This window comes from Dryobates pubescens, chromosome 5 (genome assembly GCF_014839835.1).
Source record: "Dryobates pubescens isolate bDryPub1 chromosome 5, bDryPub1.pri, whole genome shotgun sequence".
NCBI classification, from domain to species: domain Eukaryota; kingdom Metazoa; phylum Chordata; class Aves; order Piciformes; family Picidae; genus Dryobates; species Dryobates pubescens.
In genome coordinates, this window is record NC_071616.1 from 28,246,795 (window position 1) to 28,269,771 (window position 22,977).

Consider the following 22,977-nt stretch of genomic DNA (forward strand, 5'->3'; position numbering starts at 1 on the left):
ATGTTGATTATAGGTCAAGGATAACATCCTGAAGCCAAAAGATAACTCCTTTTTAAGTGATTTGTAATAAATTACAATATAAAATACACAGCCCTAATTCATTGTTCTCTAATGTGTCATAAGCTATTTTCCAGTAATAAAACATTGCAGAATTTCTTCTGCTCTCTTGTTTCTAGTAAGTGTAATGGAGCATATTCTTCACTGCAAAAAGTTTTAAAGAGAATTCCATGTTATGTGCTTTGAAATACATTCATTTCTGTATCTTTTAAGGAAAAAAAATAATGTAGGTCTGGGTTTTGTTTTGCATTGGTGTTTTTTCTTCTGAGTTAAACCTTTTGGTCATTGAATTCATACAAAGAAATGTATCAAACAATAACATGTTGATAGCTCAATTCAATATTGAGAGTACACATTCAGCAGCAGTAATTCCATTTTTAGAATGATACAGGAATAGAACTGTTTCTTCTTCCTTAGCATAACTCAATGTGAGTGATACTTAAATGAGTATTTCACAGAACCACACAATCACAGAATGGTAGGGTGTGGAAGGGGCATCTGAAGACTGTCTAGTCTAGCTCCCCAGCTAGAGCAGGATCACATAGAGTAAATCACACAGAAACATGTCCGGGGGGTTTTGAATGCCTCCAGGGACAGAGATGACTCCATCTCTCTGGGCAGCCTGTTCCAGTGCTGTTCCAAAGTGAAAACTGGTTTCTTCATGGTTATATGGAACTTCCTGTGTTCCAGTTTTTGTCCATTGCCCCTTGTCCTGTGGCTGGACTGAGAAGAGTCTAAACAGACCTGGCTCTTCAGCTTTTCATAAGGCACGTGTTCAGTGCCTTTAATCATCTTAGTGGCTCTCTGCTGGACTCTTTCCCAGTAGTTCCTTTTCCCTCTTGAATTGAGGAGCCAAGAACTGGATGCAGTATTCTACATCTCCAGGGCAATGTAGAGGGGAAGAACCTCCCTCAACCTTGCTGGACACTCCTCTTAGTGCATCCCTGGATACCGCTGGCCACCTTGGCTGCAAGGGCACGTTGTTGGCTCGTGGTCAGCCTGTGACCCGGAGTCGCAGGTCCTGTTTTCCCAGGGCTGCTTTCCAGCAGGTCAGCCCTCAACCTATATTTCAGTCACAGGTCATGTTTTACGGGCAAAAGAGTTTTCCTTTAATATTCTCATTATAGATTTTTTTTTTTCCCAGAGGCTTTTAATGTAAGTTTGATTGTTTTTTTTTTTGCCAAAAAATTAGCTTTTATCAATCCTTCCTCAAAGTTGCATTTTTAGAACCTTGCAGTAGTAAGTATATTTTTAAAATGTAGGTGATGTGTTTTCATGAGCAGTCACATCTGCTGTGTTAGTATCTGAAGGAACCAAGATTTGATTTTTGATAATGTTTTGTTTGCACCCTTTCATAATATTCAGGTGAACTGGATGATCATTTGATGCCAGTTGGTAAAGAAACGGTTAAATATGAGGAAGAGCTTGATTTACATGATGAAGAAGAAACCAGTGTTCCAGGAAGGCCAGGCTCTACAAAACGAAGACAGTGCTATCCTAAAGCTGTTAGTATCATTCACTGCCATCCACATATTTGTTCAAATGTTTTATGTACTGATAAAACAAAACTGCCAATGTGTAATTTTCTCAGGTAAAGAGTTTTTTACATGTCTGGCATTTGTAGTGGGAATATTTTGCACTTTTAACTGTATGAAAACTTGCACTATCACCTGAATGAGCTTTAAGGGACTGCATTCTGTGGAAGTGTGCCTGTAGTTCACAGACCATAACTTTCTGTAAAGCTTAATGATTTTTATTTGCCTAGTATAGGAAAAGTATGGGAGGAAAAAGTTGTCCTGCATTAGTTATCTGTAAAATCTTTAAGCTGTTTTATATACTTTGGCAAAGGAAGAATTACTGACTTTCTAGACAAATAATTTAAGATTGAAGGGGATACTCAGGGAATCAACTTATTAGTTTCAGGTTAAATCTTAGAATATCAAATAAGTGTATTTTTAATTACATATATTTTTTTTTTCTTTTAACTTTAAAAGTAACTCTAAGTATTAATATGCTAAAAAGATCATAGAAGATACCCTACTATAGCTTGGCAATATTGCATAACTTATCTGTAGATCTGTTAAAATAGATTTCAGCCTCATTAGTTTGTAGAATTGGACTTCTTAGGCAGTATTTGTGGGGGAATGTCAAATGTTTTAAGAGAAAGGGGAGGAAAAAAGCTCTAGCAGAATATTTTGCTACTCTGCAACCTCCCTTCTTCCCCAGCAGTTGTTACAGGTTCTGTGTATAATCCATTCAATAGGACAGGTAATGTGTTCAGAATGGATTGCATAGCAGCTTTTGGTAGTCTTTGCATTTCATGGGGAAACTAGTAGCATTTGGTAACGTAGGAGTATCAGCATGTATGCACACAGTAGTAGGTTATGGAGCTGTGTTGTGCATTCATATGCAGCCTCATCTGTGGTGATAGTCCTTAAGTAATTACAGTCTTGGCATCCTCCACATGTCTCAGTTTTATGAGTGCTTTAAATAGGTGGTTATTATGAAAGTTTAGGAAAGGATACTGTGGCATCACAGCGTACATTAGAGGGAATGACAGATGAGGAAAGTTGTTTTGTTGTTTGTTGGTGTGTGTGTGTTGTGTTGTCTTTTTTTTTTCTTGCAAGTCTTGACAGTGAATCTTTCACATTGTTTTCTGGTTCTTTTTGTTAAGAGTGTCTTTCTCAGCCCTCTTACCTCACTCTAGGGACTGTTGGAATAGAAGTGACTTGTAAAACGCAATTATGACATCTCATTCAAAGGAGTTGATTTGTCAAGTGATACATCGTTCTTTCTCAATTATTTTTTAATACAAAATGCAAGAATAGTTTTCCTTGCTTTCATACTAACTTTTCACATCTGGAAAGAAGCTTTGGCAAATGTTGAAGGTCTAAAAGATCCTCTTGGGCTTAATATAGTTATTGAATAGATGAGTAATTTTCCATTAAGCCAAGGCCATAGTTTTGCTACAGTGTAACTTTAAAATCCAGGACTACATGTATTGAAGTTTAATTTTAGATAAGCAGGAGGATCATTTTTGAGACCTGCAAAGTAATGAACTCCTAGCAAACACAAAGCATGGTTCCTTAAAGTCTGTGACAAATGCAACAGAGCTAAAAGTGCTTGTGACTGTTGCAAGTATTCACATCTGAAGCTAGAATTGCTGTTAGAAAGCAGCAGCAGTTAGAAGACTTTTGGTAGTGTCTGGGCAATGGGGCACAACTTTTGGTTGTCCATCCTGAGTGTCTAGAAAAAAAAACCAAAACATTTTTGACAATCTAATGCAATTCTCTTGGGGTAGAGAATCCCTATTAATGAAGCTGTAAGTTCAGCCAAGCTTATATAAAAACTGAATTACTGGGATGTAGGTTTTTTTCCTGTGCAGATACACTTTTGTTTTGCTTTGCAAAGACCTGGGACATAAAATATTCTCCAGTGTTGCTGGCTAAACGTGGAAATAGGTATCAAAATTTCAGTTGTGGTTATGGTCAAGTGCTGTCTGTGTTTTACAGTTAGACTTGCATTTCTAACATAGGGTAGATACGTAGGACATTTACAGATGTAATGGAGGTTGCCTCTTGGCAGTTCAGAAAATCTGCTCCCTTGATGAAACTGTTTGGCCAGATTTCATAGCTGCCAGGCCAGGCTGCTGACAAAATGTTTCTGCAAAAAGACCTGATTGATTTCCCACCCTGCCCCTTCTTTTTAGCAGTATCTTTCCAAATAAACAAGTGAAGCTTTGTTCAAAGGATAGTCTCTATGTGAATTTTGCTGATTTTAATGGTATTGATGTTATGGATTTTATTTTTTTATTTATTTTTAGATTCCAGAATGTTTGAGGGATAGCTATCCCAAACCTGATCAGCCCTGTTACCTGTATGTAATAGGAATGGTGTTAACAACTCCTCTACCTGATGAGCTCAACTTCAGGAGAAGAAAGTTATATCCTCCTGAGGATACAACAAGGTGTTTTGGCATATTGACGGCCAAACCTATACCTCAGGTAATTAATCTAGCTCATTTCCTTATTCTCCATACCTTAAAACCTGCCTTTTTCCACTTACTTCCCACCCCAGACTGAAAGAGTTGGAAATTGCCCTAAGTGCTGATTCCATCAAGTAATCTCCAGAAAATCAGCAATAATATCCACCCGCTCTGGTCACTCCTTCTTTTTCTGTCTTCAGTGATGGAACAATCTGTTTTCTTTTCTTAAGCTGTTGGCTTAAAATGTCATTTTTTGGATTTTGCAGTGTCAAATTCAAAGTTTGCCCTTTTTTTTAAGGTATGATAGGAGTGGCATATTAGCTACAGAGATGACCTTCACTGGTGCCTTATCTGTATGAAAGCTATGGTCACAAGTCCTCTCAGCATTCCTAGTCTGAAGCAGCAGAAAAAGTATGCCATGTTAATTGAAATCAGCACTTCTTGCTTTGGAAAAAAAATTAATAGACATTTACTATGGATGAGACCCTGTTGAGGAAGACTTCTAAAAATTGTTTTGTTGTCCACAGAAGAAAATATTTCAGGAATATTCCTGACTTACACATTTCTTCCTGCATGAAGGAAGATATGTACCCTTGTTTTTGTATGAAGAGAAGAGATGTAAAATACAGGGAGATCTGTTTAAGAAAAGAAGAATAATCAGTCATTTAAGCTTTCAAAATATTTTGTCTATAAAATATAATTAATTAAAAGTTATAAGTGGTCAGAATTTTAATCTAGTTTGGTGTGGGGTCAAGCTAGCGCTACTTCAGCATCTGTACTAATCAGCTGATACTCTGTAAAGTACTCCCGCTCTAGATTTTCTCTGGATTTCTTTTATTGTTTTATTTTTCTCTTAATTAGATTCCTCACTTTCCTGTGTATACTCGCTCTGGAGAGGTAACGATATCTATTGAGCTTAAGAAATCTGGTTTCACTCTGTCTCTGCAAATGCTTGAGCTGATAACGCGACTGCATCAGTACATTTTTTCGCATATTCTTCGTCTTGAGAAACCTGCACTAGAGTTCAAACCTACAGAAGCTGACTCAGCCTATTGTGTTCTACCTCTTAATGTTGGTAAGAGCAGAGCTCTTGTTTTTTGAATAATCTCTTTGAATTCTTTTAGCAGCATATTTGTTAATTTTATGTTACATTTCAAGCATTAGCTGTGGAAACAATGCCATCTATGGTAGCATGAAAAGTCATTATTTCTATTGCTACTTCACAATTCAAGTTAGTTTTAAGTTGATGTGAGTTGTATAGTAGGTTTCAGCTGACTCCTTATGTCATCTTTGAATTTTTTTTTTAATTTTTAAATTTTTAATAATCAAATGTGTGATAGAATAAGGAAAACAATGTTGTTATTTCCAACTTCCCAGAGGAGTTCAGCCTGGAAAACTCTCCCCTAAATAACTGAGTTGAGCATTTTCTTTTTTTTTCAGTTGATGACTCCAGCACTTTGGACATTGACTTTAAGTTTATGGAAGACATTGAGAAATCTGAGGCACGTACAGGCATTCCCAGTACCCAATATACGAAAGAAATGCCTTTTATTTTCAAGTTAGAAGATTACCAGGATGCAGTTATCATTCCACGGTGAGTGCCTTCTGCATACTTTAAGTATGTACTTACCACTATATTTATATGAGCATTTGTAAAAAGTGTTTGAACATGGCTTGTCAGAACAATGCTATTAATCTAAATGTGTCTCATGCTGTATCAAATAGTTTAAAGATATTCTTCAGTCCGTAGTTAATCTTGTATAGTAGGGTTTAAAGTGTTTTGGTCTCCAAAAATTCATTACCTTCTAATTAGGAATGGTAGTTCCTGACAAAATTATGTAGTACTAAGAATAAAGCATTGTGATTACATCAAGAACTGGCCTACTGAAAGCAACTTTACTTTGGTAGATTGAGTGGAAGTTCTATTTTCTGTTTACTACTTACTCACAGGAAAGGCCTGCTAAAGGAAGGTATGTTGGTAGATGGCAAAAATGAACAAGTGAAAAAGATCAGTTTCTATTTAGTGGCATTTAGAGGAGAAATTTACATAATTTTATGTACTGGATATGCAAAGATTCTCCTGAAGTGGTAGGTTTTGTGAAGACTTAATTATTTTCTATGTCATGTTTGGCATGATGTGAAAAAAGGAAATGGACTGACTGGCTTGTGCTTGTACCTAGTAAATTGTAAACTGCTAGTGGGAAAACATGTACAGAAGTTAAATAGGTCTTCCTTCCATTGATGATAGTACTCTGGTAAAAATGCTACTGGTGTACTGTGGTAAAGTATTACTTCATGTAGTCAGAGTTAACACTGTAGAACTAGCTTATAGTGGTATGAATTAGCACAATTGATGGACTTCATTGGAGCTGTGGTGTTTTACCTGTCCCTGAAGATCTGACCACAGATCCCCCTTTGCTTTGAAAATTAGTAGTTGCTATCTGGTAGGGTTCAGGCTTGGGAGAAGCCCAAAAAGTCTTTTATCTTCTTCCATACATTAAGAAATCTCAAAATTTCAAGTACTTTTGAGTACTTAGTTTCCTGTGCATGTTTATCACCCTGGTATCCAGTGTGCATAGTAGCCACAATAAAACTTTTCCAGCCTTGTGGCTTTAAGTCTGCATTGCAAAAACTGTGTTGTCTTTGGATGGCTTGTGAATTTACTCTATGTATTTAGGGTTTTGCATTTTAACTTCATTTGGAGAGTGACTTAAAGTGCTAGTTTAGATGTGAGGTAGTCCAGTCTTTGTATGCAGTAGAACTTCAGCACATAGGAGCCTAGAAATTATCTCGGTAGCATTACTGTTGAGGATTTCATAGAGTATAGATTGACTTTATTCTTCCTTGTAGCACACTTTCCATTTAGTATTTGAGTTAGCTAAAGAAATAGTTTCTACAAAATAAACCAAACAAAAAAACCCAAACAAACCAAAACCAACTGAAGTGGGTTATTTTACAGTTTATCACATGACCCCATTAGATTCTGAAGAACTTAGCATTAAGAATAAAGCTTGAGCTATAGCATATGCCCACATATTTAATTTTGGTGTTTTTTTTTTAGGTATCGAAATTTTGATCAGCCTCATCGATTCTATGTAGCTGATGTATACACTGATCTTACTCCACTCAGTAAATTCCCATCCCCTGAATATGAAACTTTTGCTGAGTATTATAAAACAAAGTATAACCTTGACCTTACAAATCTCAACCAGCCACTACTGGATGTGGACCACACATCTTCAAGGTAAAAACAGTCAGATGTCTGATGTTCATAAGTTGACAATATTGTCTGTTTTTAAATTATGACATAAAGCTGAGGGCTCACATTTTCCATAATTATTACTGATTGATTTTTTTTTTTGAGGGGTGCTTAATTTAGGTTCCAATAACTGTAACTTGAGTCCATTTTTTCAGAGGTAACTGCTGTTGCTTCACAGCCTGTTAGCATTAAATACAAAGAATAAGTCGTCATATCAAAAAATGTAGGCTAGTAAGTTCTATTCATTAATTAGGTACTTACTTACTTAGTATTTTCATATGAATTTTTAGACTTAATCTTTTGACTCCTCGCCATTTGAATCAGAAGGGAAAGGCACTTCCACTAAGCAGTGCTGAGAAGAGAAAAGCAAAGTGGGAAAGCTTGCAGAATAAGCAGGTAAAACAGAATATAATTCAAGTTACATCTCTCAGGTGATCTGATGACTACCTTTCCAGGTAAAATTCTTTTCTTTTCCCACTTCATCTCCCCAGATACTGGTTCCAGAGCTCTGTGCTATCCATCCTATTCCAGCATCATTGTGGAGAAAAGCAGTTTGCCTCCCCAGCATACTTTATCGCCTGCACTGCCTGTTGACAGCAGAGGAACTAAGAGCTCAGACAGCCACTGATGCTGGTGTAGGGGTTAAATCACTTCCTGCAGATTTCAGGCATGTATTTTTCCAGCATACATATTTTTAGTATGATACCTGACTTCACTGGAAAACAAGGTGGAAACTGAACCACTACTGCATATATTTAAAACTGATACTCTTTAACTCAAGACAGTTTTCAGTGAAACACAGTTTAAAAAGACTTGATTGTGAATGGTGAAGTTGGATGCTACAGTCACCATTCTTTTCAGAATGATGTGGGGGTTATGTGCATGTAGGGTCATCTTGTCTTGTGACAGTATTTTTTGCTAACAAAATCTGCATGTATCTTTACAGATATCCTAACTTGGACTTTGGATGGAAAAAGTCTATTGACAGCAAATCCTTCATCTCTATTCCTAACTCCTCTTTAGTAGAGAATGAAAATTACTGTAAGCACAGCACAATTGTAGTCCCTGAAAATGCTGCACATCAAGGTGCTAATAGAGCCTCTTCTGCAGAAAACCATGACCAAATGTCTGTGAGTTACAGAACATTGCTCAATGAGTCACCCAGTAAACTCCAAATTGATGTCTCAGCAGAACTTGCAGCAATTAATGGTGTTACTTATAATAAAAATCTTGCCAATGGCAATTGTGATTTAGTTAACAGAGACTTTTGCCAAGGAAATCAGCTGAATTATTGCAGGCAGGAAATACCTGTACAACCAACTACCTCATATCCCATTCAGAATTTATACAACATTGAGAACCAGCCCAAGCCCAGCAATGAATGTACTCTACTGAGTAATAAATACCTTGATGGAAATGCTAACAGATCTACCTCAGATGGATGCCCCATAATGGCAGTGACCACCAGTACTTCAAAAGCTATTAATCTTTCAAAAGACACAACAGATTTTGAAAAGAACCCTTCCAATGGGTACTCCTCAAAAACTCTTGGTCCTAATCCTGGTCTCATTCTTCAAGCTTTGACTCTATCGAATGCTAGTGATGGATTTAATCTGGAGCGGCTAGAAATGCTTGGTGATTCATTTTTAAAGCATGCCATCACTACATACTTGTTTTGCACTTACCCTGATGCTCATGAGGGACGGCTGTCATATATGAGAAGCAAAAAAGTAAGTAGTAATAATCCAATGATATTATGCAGAAGGCATATTGTAACAAGCTAAAAGATGGAATGGCAATAGGTTGATCTAATTTCACAGATTTAGTGATTATGGGTTGGCTAGCATGATATTAGGAATAAAGATACATGACTAAGGATTAATACTGCCGTAACTGTTTTGCTGAAATTGTTTTCTATAGTTCATTTTGAAGTTTAAATCAGCTGATTACCAGACTAAAAAAGGACAGGAATGAACAGAGATAAAAGTTCTGACTTGGTGCAGACTTTTGGTGAACTGAAGGCTAGACAGGTATTGAGTAGAAACTCTATTAAAAGAGGTACTTGAATAAAGGATTGAGTTAGCAGCACACAGCCTTAGGTTGTTGCTTTTCCTTTGTTTCCTCAATAAATTATTTTCATTAAAATATTTTAGTGTGATCTTACAGGAACACTAAAAATGAAGCAATGAAACAATTCCTACAGAACCATTTTCTTATGTTTTCTAGATTTAATTTTTTGACTCCCCAGCATTTGAATCAGAAGGGAAAAGTATTTTTTACATCAAAACTTTTGAAAGTGTTTTAAAGTAAATGTAAACAGTGGGGAACTGAGCTTTCAGTTCTGCTGCCGTTTTAAATTCTGGGATAATCCATTATGTGGAAGTTTGGTTTGTTTTTTTTCCCCTTCACACATAATGTGGTAACTTGAATTAAATGTTAAGGATTTGATTGTCTACCTCCTAATAAAATCCATTACTCTGAGAATTAAATGAGTAGCTTAATCTTGGAAAATAAGAAGAGATAAATAAATTGTGCAGGTCAAATAAAGGAAGTGATTGACTATTCAAGTTCAAATTTCAGGGCTTTAGAAACAGAGAAAGTGTGTTTAAAGTGAGAAATGGAAGATCAAGAGTTAATAGTTTAAAAAGCAAAAGGACATATGTTTTGGTATGTGAGACCTGTTTTTTCCCCTTCCCATTAAAATATTTAAAAGAATTGTAGACTCTATCAAAATAACATCTGGATTATGACTTAATAAGATTTGTAATATGGAACTGCTTAACACTTTCTACTGTGAAGGCTTAGGTCAATCTACGCATCATAGCGATAATTTTTCATTCCAAAGCCAAGTCTGAATGTTGATTATTAATACTGGCAGTTAATGACATTTGTTCAGATTAGATTTACTAGTGTTCTAAAAGTAGCAGTGATTTTGCTTTGCAAAGACAATTTAACTTATGGGATTTCCTTAACTGAAGTTGTCTTCTGGCCTTAACAAAACCTGTACCTTGCTGTGACTTGGTTGTACTATCCAAAGAATGCTGAACTCCCTTTTGGGAATTAAAGAAAATGCATAATGGTACATGGCTTGACATGTAAAACTGTTTTGCTCCTTTTGCATTTTAACCTGCTTTTATGTAAATGTATATCTGGAGGCTTATTGGGATATTTTTCTTGAAGGTCAGCAACTGTAACTTGTATCGCCTTGGAAAAAAGAAAGGACTGCCCAGTCGTATGGTGGTATCGATTTTTGATCCCCCCGTCAATTGGCTTCCTCCTGGCTACATAGTAAACCAGGACAAGAGCAACACTGACAAGTGGGAGAAAGATGAAATGGTAAGATTTTATTTAAATAAACTATGCTGAGGAATAATTATTCATGTATTCTTGTCCTTAACGTCCTCCCATCCCCCACATATTTTGGTATGTTTTCAGGGGAAAAAAAAAAAGTGAGTATGTTTCCTTCCTAAAACTTCACTATAACTAATGCAATATAAGAGGAGAACTGATCCTGAATAGAACATAAAGTAAGCTAATACACTAAATATCATCCATAATGAGTGTCTGTATCAATGGAAAAGCAGAGGAGAACAACTTTTTGGCTTGCAGTTAGCATGTTCTTGGGATCTCTTATGAAAATTTCTCTTGTAAATTTGAAATAGAATTACCGTTGCTGGTTTTACTGCAGTATGCATAGGAAGAGAACCAACTGGTTCTTGATAAATGAGTTTGCCTTTATAGAATATATGAAAAGGAGTTGCTGGGTTTCATAGGGCTGAGGCAAAGTGAAGATTAGAACTGTCTTGAGAAAATGTTCAATATTAATTGCTGTTACATAAACTGTGGATATGACAGAAAGCTACTTCTCATCCAGAGTACAGTGCTGGCTTAGACACCCTCAGTGTCTGTTACCAAAAGCTTCAGCATGAAAAATCTTAAGTGAGGAATGATTCAAATTAGTTTTTGATCGAATTCATTATACATCAAGAGTAGAAGTGCCTGTATAAGGAATGTTGATCACAACAGTCAGCCACGTAATCTGTTTTCCAGACTGATTCGGAGGTCAGGGGGAAGAGATGGAGCGGTGATTTTCTTTCCCTTTTTTTTTTTTCTTCCATCTCCAGAGACCTCACTTAGATTGTAGAACCACCAGAGGGCACACGAGAGGACTGTTAGATACACTGTGCAAATAAATGTTTATTGCAGAATAAACCAACCTGATTATTGTGGTTCTGTATTGTGCCAAGATTTCATTTCAAAGAGAATTACTGCTATACCCTTCTAAAAATAATATGGCACGTGGGACAGAAGCTAATCATTGGTTTTAAAATGCTTTCAGTTCCATGTAACTTTTCAGCTGCTTCTTCCTCTTTATTAGTCACTGTTGAAATAAAACACAATTTCAGACCAAAATGCAGACAGTAATTCAATAAGAGGTGGAGGTTTTGTACCAAGTAGATATTTTGCTTTCTTGAATGCAAATTTCATTTGCATCCATGGGCTGATGGTATGTAGCTGGGTCTAGAGATCTCATGTAATAATGACAAACAGCTGATTTCTCAAAAAAACATGAAGAAAGTACCTTGGTATTTATCTGTAGCTTTTAAGAGGCCACAACTCAATCAAAATCATTCAGTTACTCTTTCTGATTAGTTAGCTGTGACTGTGTGAGATGGCTAATTTCAGGAGCAGAAACTCTGTTGGAAAAATGTCTAACCTATGAATTTCTATAGCCATCTTTTCTACATCTCCTCTCAAGCTAAACCAAACTAAGCTTGCTTTGTCCTAATGAGGAATGTTGTGATATGTTTGATCCAGAGATTGTTGCAGGTGCTGCCTAGTGCACCTGACAGCTGCCACTCCTCTACAGCTCTAGAGAATTGCACGTTTTGCCTCAAAGGGAGAGGTCCCCAGTGCAGCTGTTTCACAGATTTGCAAGATTCAGTGGTTGAGACCTACAATATGGCATACATAGATTGAGGGCAGATATAGACTGATTCATTTGATTCAAAATAGAGTTGACTTTCAGGATCCAATCCAGAAAAGCACTTGGAATCTGATCTTGCTCCTATCAAATTCAGTGGCAGAATGCCTGCTGACATCAATGATGCAAGGTTGAGTCTGAGAGTAGTAGTTCTTTTGATGTTAGGTAGACTACTTGTGCCTTTGGCTAATACGTTTAAGTGCTTTCCTGGACTGGGGCCATGGCAAATCATACAGCATCATGTAGCTTGGGCATATCTCTGTTCGGTTCATAATTTACATTAGTCCACACCAATTTGGTTAATATGAGCAATGGAAAGACAGGAAGCATCATTAGTTTAGCTGATTTGGATATATATCTAGCTATTATAAAATTGGTGACAATTTTAACTTTTAATTAGCTAAGGCTATAAATACAGCCTCAAAAAAAACCCCACAAGACTTTATACCTTTTGTTTAAAGGATAAGATTAATACTAGTTGAATTACCCTATTTCATGATTTAATTCATATGTTAATATTCAATTTAAAATCCAACCAAAACCTATACTACAGAAGCATACTATTTTTTTCTGCTTTTCCATTTTTAGACCTGCTACATATAAATCCTGGTGATATTAAATGTATGATTTACTGGAGAGATTTCATGTTTATTAAAGCTGAGAATTATTAACTTACCCTGTGGTCCTTACAGAGGCAGAAGTTGGCCTATATCTAATGCCTTATAAGCAGCAAGATCACTTTGTGAATCCCCAACACATGCAGTGAAGACTGTCAGCTGCATAAGCAGTATTAGACTCTGTTTCAATCTGTAGTGTAAGAACCATGTACACTGATTCACTAAACTTACTTTCTACTGGTTTGCCAAGTAGACTGGATTAATTTGCAGTTAACTGTGTTTGAGAGCATAGATAAATCTATTTTGCTTCTTCAAGTGGTCATTATGAAAAATTAGGTCAAATAAGCTCTTTCAGTTGTTTCATTTAATATTTCTTGTTTGTGTGTTCTATAGCTGATATTTTTTGACTATAGTAAACCCTGCAATACTCACAGAATTTGCAATTGAGATCTGTAGAATCTTAGAAATTGCTATCATTTAGCAGTTATAATAGCCCTATTAGCTAGAGAGAAGGATGCACCTTCTGAAACTGTTGTTTGTACTTCTCTAAATTAACAATTGCAGCTGTGGAATAAAAGTTTTTCATTTCCCTCTTCAGTTCTCTCTTTTTTGGTTCCTTCCATAGACAAAGGAAAACTTGTTGTCTAATGGTAAAGTTGATGATTATGATGACGATGAAGAGGATGAAAACCTAATGTGGAGATTACCCAAGGAAGAAACAGATTTTGAAGATGATTTTCTGGAGTATGATCAGGAGCATATCAAATTCATTGATAATATGTTAATGGGATCTGGGGCTTTTGTGAAGAAAATTTCTCTTTCTCACTTTTCAACCACTGATTCAAACTATGAATGGAAAGCACCCAAAAAGTCATCTCTGGGTAATGTTCAGTTTTCAGCAGATTTTGATGATTTTGACTATAGCTCCTGGGATGCTATGTGCTATCTGGATCCCAGCAAGGCTGTGGAAGAGGATGATTTTGTAGTGGGCTTCTGGAATCCATCAGAAGAAAACTGTGGTGTTGATGCAGGAAAACAGTCTATCTCATACGACTTGCATACAGAGCAGTGTATTGCTGACAAAAGCATTGCAGACTGTGTGGAAGCCCTGTTGGGCTGCTATCTGACCAGCTGTGGTGAAAGAGCTGCTCAGCTCTTCCTGTGTTCACTGGGGCTCAAGGTGCTCCCTGTAATTAAAAAGACTGATTGGGAGGGCACTTTGTGTGCTACCGGAGAGAATTGCAACAGTGAGCAGAAAAATCTTTCACCAAACTCTGTTTCTGCTTCTGTAGCTAATTCAGAGCCTTCTCTGTATAAAGACCTGGAGTACGGCTGTTTGAAGATTCCACCAAGGTGTATGTTTGATCACCCAGATGCTGAAAAAACCCTAAATCACCTTATTTCTGGTTTTGAGAACTTTGAGAAGAAAATAAACTACAGTTTTAAGAACAAGGCTTACCTTCTACAGGCATTTACTCATGCCTCATACCATTATAATACTATTACTGGTAAGTTATCTCACATTTAGGTCTTCATTTAGGTGAAATAAGTTCTTGTAGAATGCTGAAAACACTCTGTACTTCTAGAAGTGATCATGATCTGCAAATACTTTTAGCAAATTTAGACTGTATTTCTGAAGATTAAACATACAACTTTTAGTAGTTGAATAGTCTGCAGGATAGCAAAATATGACAACTTCCATTTCAAGTTGTGAATTGGAAGGCTTAGTTAAAGTCTAGGTGTTTTATTGAGTAAATATTTAAAGTCAGTTTGAAGCAATTAACTAAGACAAAATATTAACTGCTTCATGTTTCTGTACATGATCACATAAAAGGTTTTACAGCAGTATAAATTCATATTTGGCTAATACTAATAAACTTAGTATTTATTAATTCTAAAACTTTAAATGCTTTCTTATGATAATTGAAGCCATGGTAAAATTCTAACCCTATTTGAAGTGAGTGGCAAATTACTGTGCAGTGGGCATTCAGGATTCTTCCCCATAGTGGAAATTCCTGGGAGTAAAAGTCCTGTTTTAATTAAGAAATAAGTCATTGTGAAATGGTAGTACAGTGAGAAGCAGTGCTCACCAAATACTGAATAGCTCTTTTGCCTTTTCACTCATTCTAGGTAATAGTACCTACAGAAATACTTCCTTTTTACAAATATTTTACAGAGCATGGAGAAGGTAGATAACATGTATGTATACTAACAAATAGAAATCTTGAGGCATAGTATCTACGTGATATCATGTTCTTGGTAGCAAAAACTTAATTCCATTTCTGTTTATCAGGAAAGACAAATATGACTTGCTGTTACCAGTAACTTTTTCTCTTAAAGAGTAGCAAACAGTTAAGGTACAGCAGCGTCTTTTAGGTTCAGTTCCTACAAAAGAAAGTTAGTACTAACCATTTCACTCTCAGGTTACTTTTGTAGTAATTTTATCTTCCTTCTCTACCCACCTATCCTTGTTTGCTTTCAAGAGGGTTTTTTGCATTAGCTTATATTCTAAAAATAGACCTCCAGAGTTCTCCATTCTCACATTCCCAGTCGATTTTCCAAACAGCAGAGGCTTGGCAATTTTATTTTCCAGTTTAAAAGACCCATTCTGAATAGGAATCTTTGTTCGCGGCTTTTTGAGAAAACTGTGACAAATGAGATGAAAAATCTCAGATTGTTATGTTCCCCCTGCTTTGAATACATTGACTTTTGTATTATTTTTCTGGAGGTTTAATTGTTTTCAGATCAGTGTGCTGGTGGACTCTCTTGAATTTACTTTTTGGCTATTTCCCAGCACAATGTGAAAATCTTGAGTAAAAGCATCATTTGGTTATAATCACAAGCATTTTGCTAGCCTGACATTAACTTTTGGTTCAAAAGTGTCAAATATAACATAGTGGGTTTTCTGATTTATTTATAATTCAATAGTAAGCTCTTCAAACATTAAGATACCTGTTTTAGAAAGCATATTGTCTTCTCTGAGCATTGGTCTGTTTGTGGAAGATACCCACCTCTTCCTCAGAAAGGCCTGGAGAGAATGTGTGTTCAACTTAATTGTGCTGTTCTGCGTTCTTCTATTTCCAATACTTTAAGATTGTTACCAGCGTTTAGAATTCCTGGGAGATGCAATTTTGGACTACCTCATAACCAAGCACCTTTATGAAGACCCAAGGCAACATTCTCCAGGAGTTCTTACTGACCTGCGATCTGCTTTAGTCAATAATACCATTTTTGCATCATTAGCTGTAAAGTATGACTACCACAAGTACTTCAAAGCTGTCTCTCCTGAACTGTTTCATGTTATTGACGACTTTGTGCAGTTTCAAATGGAAAAGAATGAAATGCAAGGAATGGATTCTGAGGTTAGTGGCACCAAAAGAAATGTGTTCAAAGTCTGTTTTGAAGCATGTTCCCTGGATTTCTTAGCATGATGTGCATTTTTGTGTTTTAGTTTTATACACATGGCAGCCAAAGAAGTAGCCTTCCAGTAATAAAGCATGCAAAGTAAAATACAGTCCTCAAATTATAAAGTCAGTAAGAACATTCAGAAAATAATTAAATTGAAACCAGTTTGCCTCTAGGTTTTTCTGGCACTTGATTTCAGTCATTTTGCTGTGTGGTGATGGTACAACGTGGCGGGGAGCAGAGGACCACTTAGCTTGTTTTCTGCACTGACTGGAAGCACTGCTATACTGTAAAATTGTGATGAGTTACTTAGGTATCCATGCAACACCATAAACAGTATTACCTTTGCACAATGTTGGGATTATTTAATGTAGCACACTGACAGATACTTCCACTGTTTTTCTTCTGATCATTTCTGCTGGAGCAGGTGTTACTGCACTGCACTCAGGTGTGTTTGACGTGCTTTTAAAGGCTTTATATATGCAAGCCCAGGAAATATGATACACATCTTTCAAATAAGCCCCTTGAAAAATAGTTGAACTGATGACACAGATCGTATTTGTGCTATGCAGGAAAGCTAATTATAATGAATGTCTTTTCTGGAGAATGGACTAAAATTAACTCGCTTAGATAAGCTGAATCAAATTCTAATCAGGGTCTTGGAAGAGATGGGACTTTCTCATTATCAAATATCAAATAGATATCCCTAATAGTTTGTCATGTGAAAAATTGTGACAACTCTCTTAGAAAATAATCTGTTGGAGAATCCTCCAACACTAAATATGCGTGTTATCTTTGTCTTCAGTAACTCCTTCTTCCTGATAGACAATTTAAAAGCTTGGGAATCAAAATAATTGTTACATGTATTTGTAGCCCTTGCAATGTTGCAGTGATTAAGGGAGTGGAGCAGCTCCCTTATGAGGAAGAGCTGAGGGAGCTGGGTCTCTGTAGCTTGGATAAGAGAAGACTGAGAGGTGACCTCATTAATATTTCTAAATACATGAGGTGTGAGCATTGAGAGGACTGAGCCAGGATGTCTGATAGGACAAGGGGCAGCAGATGCAAGCTGGAGTATAGGATATTCCACATAAACATCAGGAAAAACTTTTTCACTGTGAGGGTGACAGAACATTGGAATGCGCTGCCCAGAGAGGTGTGGAGTCTCTTTCTCTGAAAACACTCAAAACCGACTTGGATGTGTTCCTGTGTGACCTACTCTTAGTGATCCTGCTCTGGCAGGAGAGTTGCACTTGGATGATCTTTTGAGGTCACTCAGCCCCTAACATTTTGTGAAATCCATAGTTTTAAGGGGAGATTCAGAAAACATTGACAAATTTGTCACTGAAATTTCAGTAAGTTTCACCCTCTAATATAATTTATATTATCTGTCTTGTTTTCTTCACAAGTGAAAAGGCTAAAAATTTATTTTAAGAGCTCATAGTTGGGATTTTTAGCTTTGTGTAGTTTTTACTAGTATGCAAAAAAATTTGCCTGGAAACTTCCACCAAAGTTACAACCAAGTTGTGTGATAGCTGTTTCAAATAAAATTCTTGTTTCACTCTCCCTACGCCTGCTCCCTATCTTGGTCTGGCACTGAAGTACTGAAACTCTTATTTCATCAGAATTAATGCAAGAGTCTGTTTCTGCAGTTCATGCCAGCTAGACTGGTTTCCATGTGTCTCCACATCATCTGCTTTTCTTCTTTTTAAATCTCACTCCTGAAACATCTGTTGTCCCTTGCCTTATAGCTCTTAGTTTTTCTCTTCTGTTATTTCAGTATAGCTCAGAAGCACTTCAATTTGCAGTTAGTATGAAATACGCTGTTTGAAACAGTTGAATTTGGTTTTTAACATCACAGTTCCCAAAACTTCGTGTTTGATTTACTTTAGGTAGAAATGTTGTTTGGGGCTAGTTTATGAAGTATTATGGTGGCTCTGAAGAGGACTGAATCAGATTTTAAACTCCATGTAGGGGCCAAATGGAGTGAGAGGGCAGCTGCTAGGGGAAAAGACCTACAGTACCTGAATACTTCTCTTTAGACAGAGGGGACTAATGGTTAAAACTTTTATTTTTAGGTTCCTTTGTTTGGACTTAAGTTAATGTATATTGTATGTATTTGGAGTATTTTTTAATAGGATTAGATTAACTCAAGACCTTCAGGCATGTACTGAAAGTTTAATTTTAATGAGGATAGAATAGGCTCTTGTCTTACATCCATTGCATAAATGAAAACTGCCTGCTAAATGTGCCTGTTAGCCAGTAAGGTCACAGTGACCTATCAATTGTTAAGGGTTTAGTTTTACTAATGCTTATTCTGTGCTTGCCTTGTGGGGTAAGTAAGGAAAGGACTTCTATCCAGAGATTGAAGTTACAAACTTTTAAGTCTGCTTTTGGAAGGTGTTTAATGTATGAACCCTTCCTTTGTTAGGAGTTGCTTTCTAGTATTAACTGGTAGAGCCAAGTCTGTTTCATATTGGGGAAAAACAGACTCATGGTGCAATTCTACAGAACTACTGCAGGAGAATTCACAAAGCATGTAAGGTCTTGGTACAAAAAGGTGTTTGGGATCTTTATTTTTTTCTTTTCACCTTTCAAAACTGATATATCCAGCAACTTGTTCTTCTATTCCCCAATGAAGCCAATTTCACTGCACAAAAGGTCAACGAAAACTTACAGAAAGCAACTGTGGATAGGATGTGAGAGAGCTTACGTTTCTGAAGATCTTTGTTTTATTTCAAAAGCAGCAATCATTTTTCTCTCTTTTTTTTCTCTTTTTTTTTTGTTGTTTTTTTCTCCCCTTCTTTCTCCTGTCTGCCCTCACCACCCCCTTCCTGGTTTTTTTAAATTCAAACAGCTCCGAAGATCTGAAGAAGATGAAGAAAAAGAGGAAGACATTGAAGTACCAAAGGCCATGGGGGATATATTTGAGTCCCTTGCTGGTGCCATTTATATGGATAGTGGAATGTCTTTGGAAATGGTTTGGCAAGTGTACTATCCAATGATGCGGCCATTAATAGGTATTGTAAGCTTTCAGAAAAGGAATTAATTATAATTAAGTGTAATCTGCTACAAAGAGAATGCAGCTAATTTTTGTTTGTTCGGTGTTTTGTGGTTTTTTTCCTTCAAATAGAAAAATTTTCTGCTAATGTGCCCCGTTCCCCAGTGCGAGAGTTGCTGGAAATGGAGCCAGAAACAGCCAAATTTAGGTAAGAGTGCTCTTCCTTAACTGCACACTGCAATAAAATGGTTTGAAGTTGTGTTTCATGAACAGCTGAGGATTTTTAAGTGTCAGAAATTATTTTTAATTTCTTTTGCACTAAGCAGCCAGCATGGTTGTTATGTTCACTGGTTTTAACTGTGCATGGGTGGGTTTTTTTTCTTTCTCACATAATTTACTGAGAAAAGTAATGACTGCTGTCCTAACTATATACTGCTTAAACTTCTGTAGAAGTTTCTTATTTCACATTAACTTGCCTAGGTAGTAAGTAATTCTTGTGTATATTTTTGCAGTCCTGCAGAAAGAACTTATGATGGAAAGGTCAGAGTAACAGTGGAAGTTGTAGGAAAGGGAAAGTTCAAAGGTGTTGGCAGAAGCTACAGGATTGCCAAATCTGCAGCTGCAAGAAGAGCACTACGAAGCCTCAAAGCAAATCAACCTCAGGTCCCAAACAGCTGAGACTCCTCTTAAAAATGAATGAAATGGAGGAAACAAACACATAAAAACAAATCAGATTTTTAAAAATGTTGATGTTGAGAGGAACAAATCGGAAGACAGAATTCAAAGTTCGTTTGATAGCAGAATAGATAAGAAAACATTTAACATGTATAAAATTTTGGAACTAATTGTAGTTATAGTTTTTTGCGCAAACACAATCTTGTCTTCTTTCCTCACTTCTGCTTTGTTTAATCACAAGAGTGCTTTAATGATGACATTTAGCAAGTGTTCAGAATAATTGTTGTCAGGTCTTTTTGGTTTACTTTTATTGTCAGTACAGCTTTGCTTAGCGTTAGAAGGCCAGGGAGCTTTTGCCTAATGCAGTTGCTAGATTTATATATAGTAATCTTGAAATTCTTCAATCTGTGCACTAGTGCCAGTCATAAAGCAGTTGATAAACTGTACTGGATGATTGGGTATAAGAAAGAATAAGTGTGCCAGTATTCTTATTCTTCTTCTTATTTTTTTTTTTTTAAATCCTCCTTCTTTCTCTCCATGTCATCTTTTGACATTAAGATGGCATTCCCAATCATTATTGCACTTATTTGTTAGGGACAGATTTTAACTGAAATGGCTGGCATACTGGTAGAATGAAACTTCAGTTTCCTTATGCCACACAGTCTCGCATGAAAAAAAGGTTCTTGCCTTAAAAATAAATAAACCCTCATTAATAATCTTTAATTTCTGGTATTTTTTGGAACAAACTGTTTTACATTCCCTTCATTTTGTTACGCATTTTACAATGATACAGCTCTATATTTACAGTACAACTCATGACTATAGCTGTGACTTATTACAGGACTATAATAGAAATTGTATTCATATATATGTAATTAGGTTATTTTTAACAATTCTGAGGAGGTGGTTAATCTACAGGTTTTTTTATACCATAAACAAAATACTGTCTTTGGCTAAAATTCCAATTTTTCACAAACCTGCAAGCTCAGTAGTTCTAATACTGGAAGTAATTGCACAGTGCAAACTGTCACTCTAACAAAATAACCTTAGACATATCACACCTAAAATATGCTGCAGATTTTATAGTCAATTGGTTACGTATTTGACAAACAGAGCACCTTTACACTTAGAGATATTTCCACATAAATTTCTTACTGTACTTTTCAGAGTTGCATGCATATTTCACCTACCAAAGCTGTGCTGTTTAATAACACGAAAGTTGATGTTTGAGATATAACTGCCGTACTTTTGATACATCTGTGATTTAGGTCCTTAATTTAGAGAAACTAGCTCATTGGTGTTTTGGTCTACTGGGGGCGGGGGGAAATCATACTTTTATTTTTTTAGGCTTTGCCTATACTTCTTTAAATAGAGTTTTGTTTTGTTTTGTTTTTCTGGTAGGCACTCTTCACTTAAATACCTCAGTTCTTTTTTTCTTTTTCCCTTTTTTGGTTTTGTTTTGGTTTTTTTTTTTTGCATGCATTGTTTTTTTCTGTTTTGGTGCTATGTTTATATATTATGCTTGAAATTTTAATTTTTTGCACTGTAACTATAATACCTCTTAATTTACCTTTTAAAAAAAAAAAAAAAAAGCTGTGGGTTCTCGTTTTCCCACCAATATCAGTAGAGGTTTGCTGCAATTTTGCCCTGTTAATTATGCTTGAAGTTTGAGAAAGCAGAGCAAGGTGTTTTAACGTTTTCCAGCACAATAGTTTGAACTTGATGCTGTGTCTTATGTATTAAATTACAAATAAATACTGTATTTCCTGCTTTTAAACCTTATCCCCTCCCTCACAAATGCACACTAAAACAAAACAAAACCTGTCGGCTCTGGCTTTCTTAACAAAAACATGAATTAAATGCCTTAGTGACAAGGGATAGACGTTAAGCTTTTCTGAAATACAGTTTTCAAAAGTTCATGTATTTTTTATCTCAGTCATTTTTCATCCTGCAAATAGGACCATTCTTGTGTTTGAAAGCAGTATTGTTAGAGCAGTCAGACCGAGAATTAAAATACTAGCTAGCATTTGTTTGGTACATCAGTCATGGAAATGTAAGGGAGAAGTACAAGACCTGTAGGTCTTGATGTGTATAAAACAAATGTAAAGGAGACAGTAAAAACATGCAGTCAGATTTTTCAGAAGGAAATTGCTTTGAGTTAGCTGGTTTGGGTTTGGTTTGTTTTTAAAAAAAAAAAATTGCTGATTCAAATTTTCCTCTTGGTAGAAGTGAAGTTTCTTAGAGAAAAGACAGGATCACTAATGTTAACGATTCTGTATTTCTGGCCAGACTTCAATCAGGAGATAAAATCAGACCATCTACAAAGTCTTAAGTAGTTTTAACTGCATTATGAAAAACTGTAAGTTAATCTTTGAACACCTAAAATTTCTTACTGATTGTTACAAGGTTATAGATTCTCAGGGTTTTCAGGTAATTGTTAGCAGAAAAGGCTTACAGAGTGTTTTGATGCAAAGAAAATTCACTGAACTTGCTGTGTTTCAGAATAGTTTAATGATCACTTTGTTACTAGATAAAGCCTATGAATTCAGAAATCTGAAATGTGTAGTGGCTGACTATAGTTTCTGCTGCTGATGCGTTTTAAAATGTGTTTTAAATGCCGTAATTTTTTCCAGTGTGACCTCATTGAAATATTTTTATCCTTTGAGATAGAAAATTCTTATTAGTTTCCATGTTGTACATCTGTATGTTTTACCCTACAGTTGACATAATTTTGATATTGGACAGTGTATGATACTAAGACCTAAATCTGATTATTTGAAGGTTGGGATAGAAGTCACTTGACATGCTATAAGCACAAGTGTAAGTGGACTGTTGCAACCCATCTTCAAAAGCAACCACACAGGCTCATTATAAACAGTGTGGGGGTTATTTGGCATGAACCTTGTTTGTTTTGGTTTGTTTTTTTTTTTAATCTAATTCCTGTTATACTGTACTTTAAACAGTCCTCCTAACTATGCTGCGTTTTTATTTTTATGGC

At 36.1% G+C, this 22,977-nt stretch overlaps 1 protein-coding gene across 1 annotated transcript in view; it reads left to right on the forward strand.

Annotated features, from left to right (window-relative positions):
* DICER1 (dicer 1, ribonuclease III) overlaps positions 1 to 20,487 on the forward strand; it is a 41,157-nt gene extending 20,670 nt beyond the window's left edge. The window contains exons 14-27 of the mRNA XM_054161887.1: positions 1,423 to 1,562; positions 3,881 to 4,060; positions 4,903 to 5,116; positions 5,482 to 5,635; positions 7,103 to 7,285; positions 7,591 to 7,696; positions 7,792 to 7,967; positions 8,247 to 9,030; positions 10,481 to 10,636; positions 13,527 to 14,409; positions 15,995 to 16,263; positions 19,161 to 19,323; positions 19,437 to 19,512; positions 19,817 to 20,487. Coding sequence (XP_054017862.1) covers positions 1,423 to 1,562; positions 3,881 to 4,060; positions 4,903 to 5,116; positions 5,482 to 5,635; positions 7,103 to 7,285; positions 7,591 to 7,696; positions 7,792 to 7,967; positions 8,247 to 9,030; positions 10,481 to 10,636; positions 13,527 to 14,409; positions 15,995 to 16,263; positions 19,161 to 19,323; positions 19,437 to 19,512; positions 19,817 to 19,982 — 3,650 coding nt within the window. The 3' untranslated portion in view covers positions 19,983 to 20,487. The remainder of the gene's footprint in view (positions 1 to 1,422; positions 1,563 to 3,880; positions 4,061 to 4,902; positions 5,117 to 5,481; positions 5,636 to 7,102; positions 7,286 to 7,590; positions 7,697 to 7,791; positions 7,968 to 8,246; positions 9,031 to 10,480; positions 10,637 to 13,526; positions 14,410 to 15,994; positions 16,264 to 19,160; positions 19,324 to 19,436; positions 19,513 to 19,816) is intronic.
* Positions 20,488 to 22,977: the final 2,490 nt, after the last annotated feature.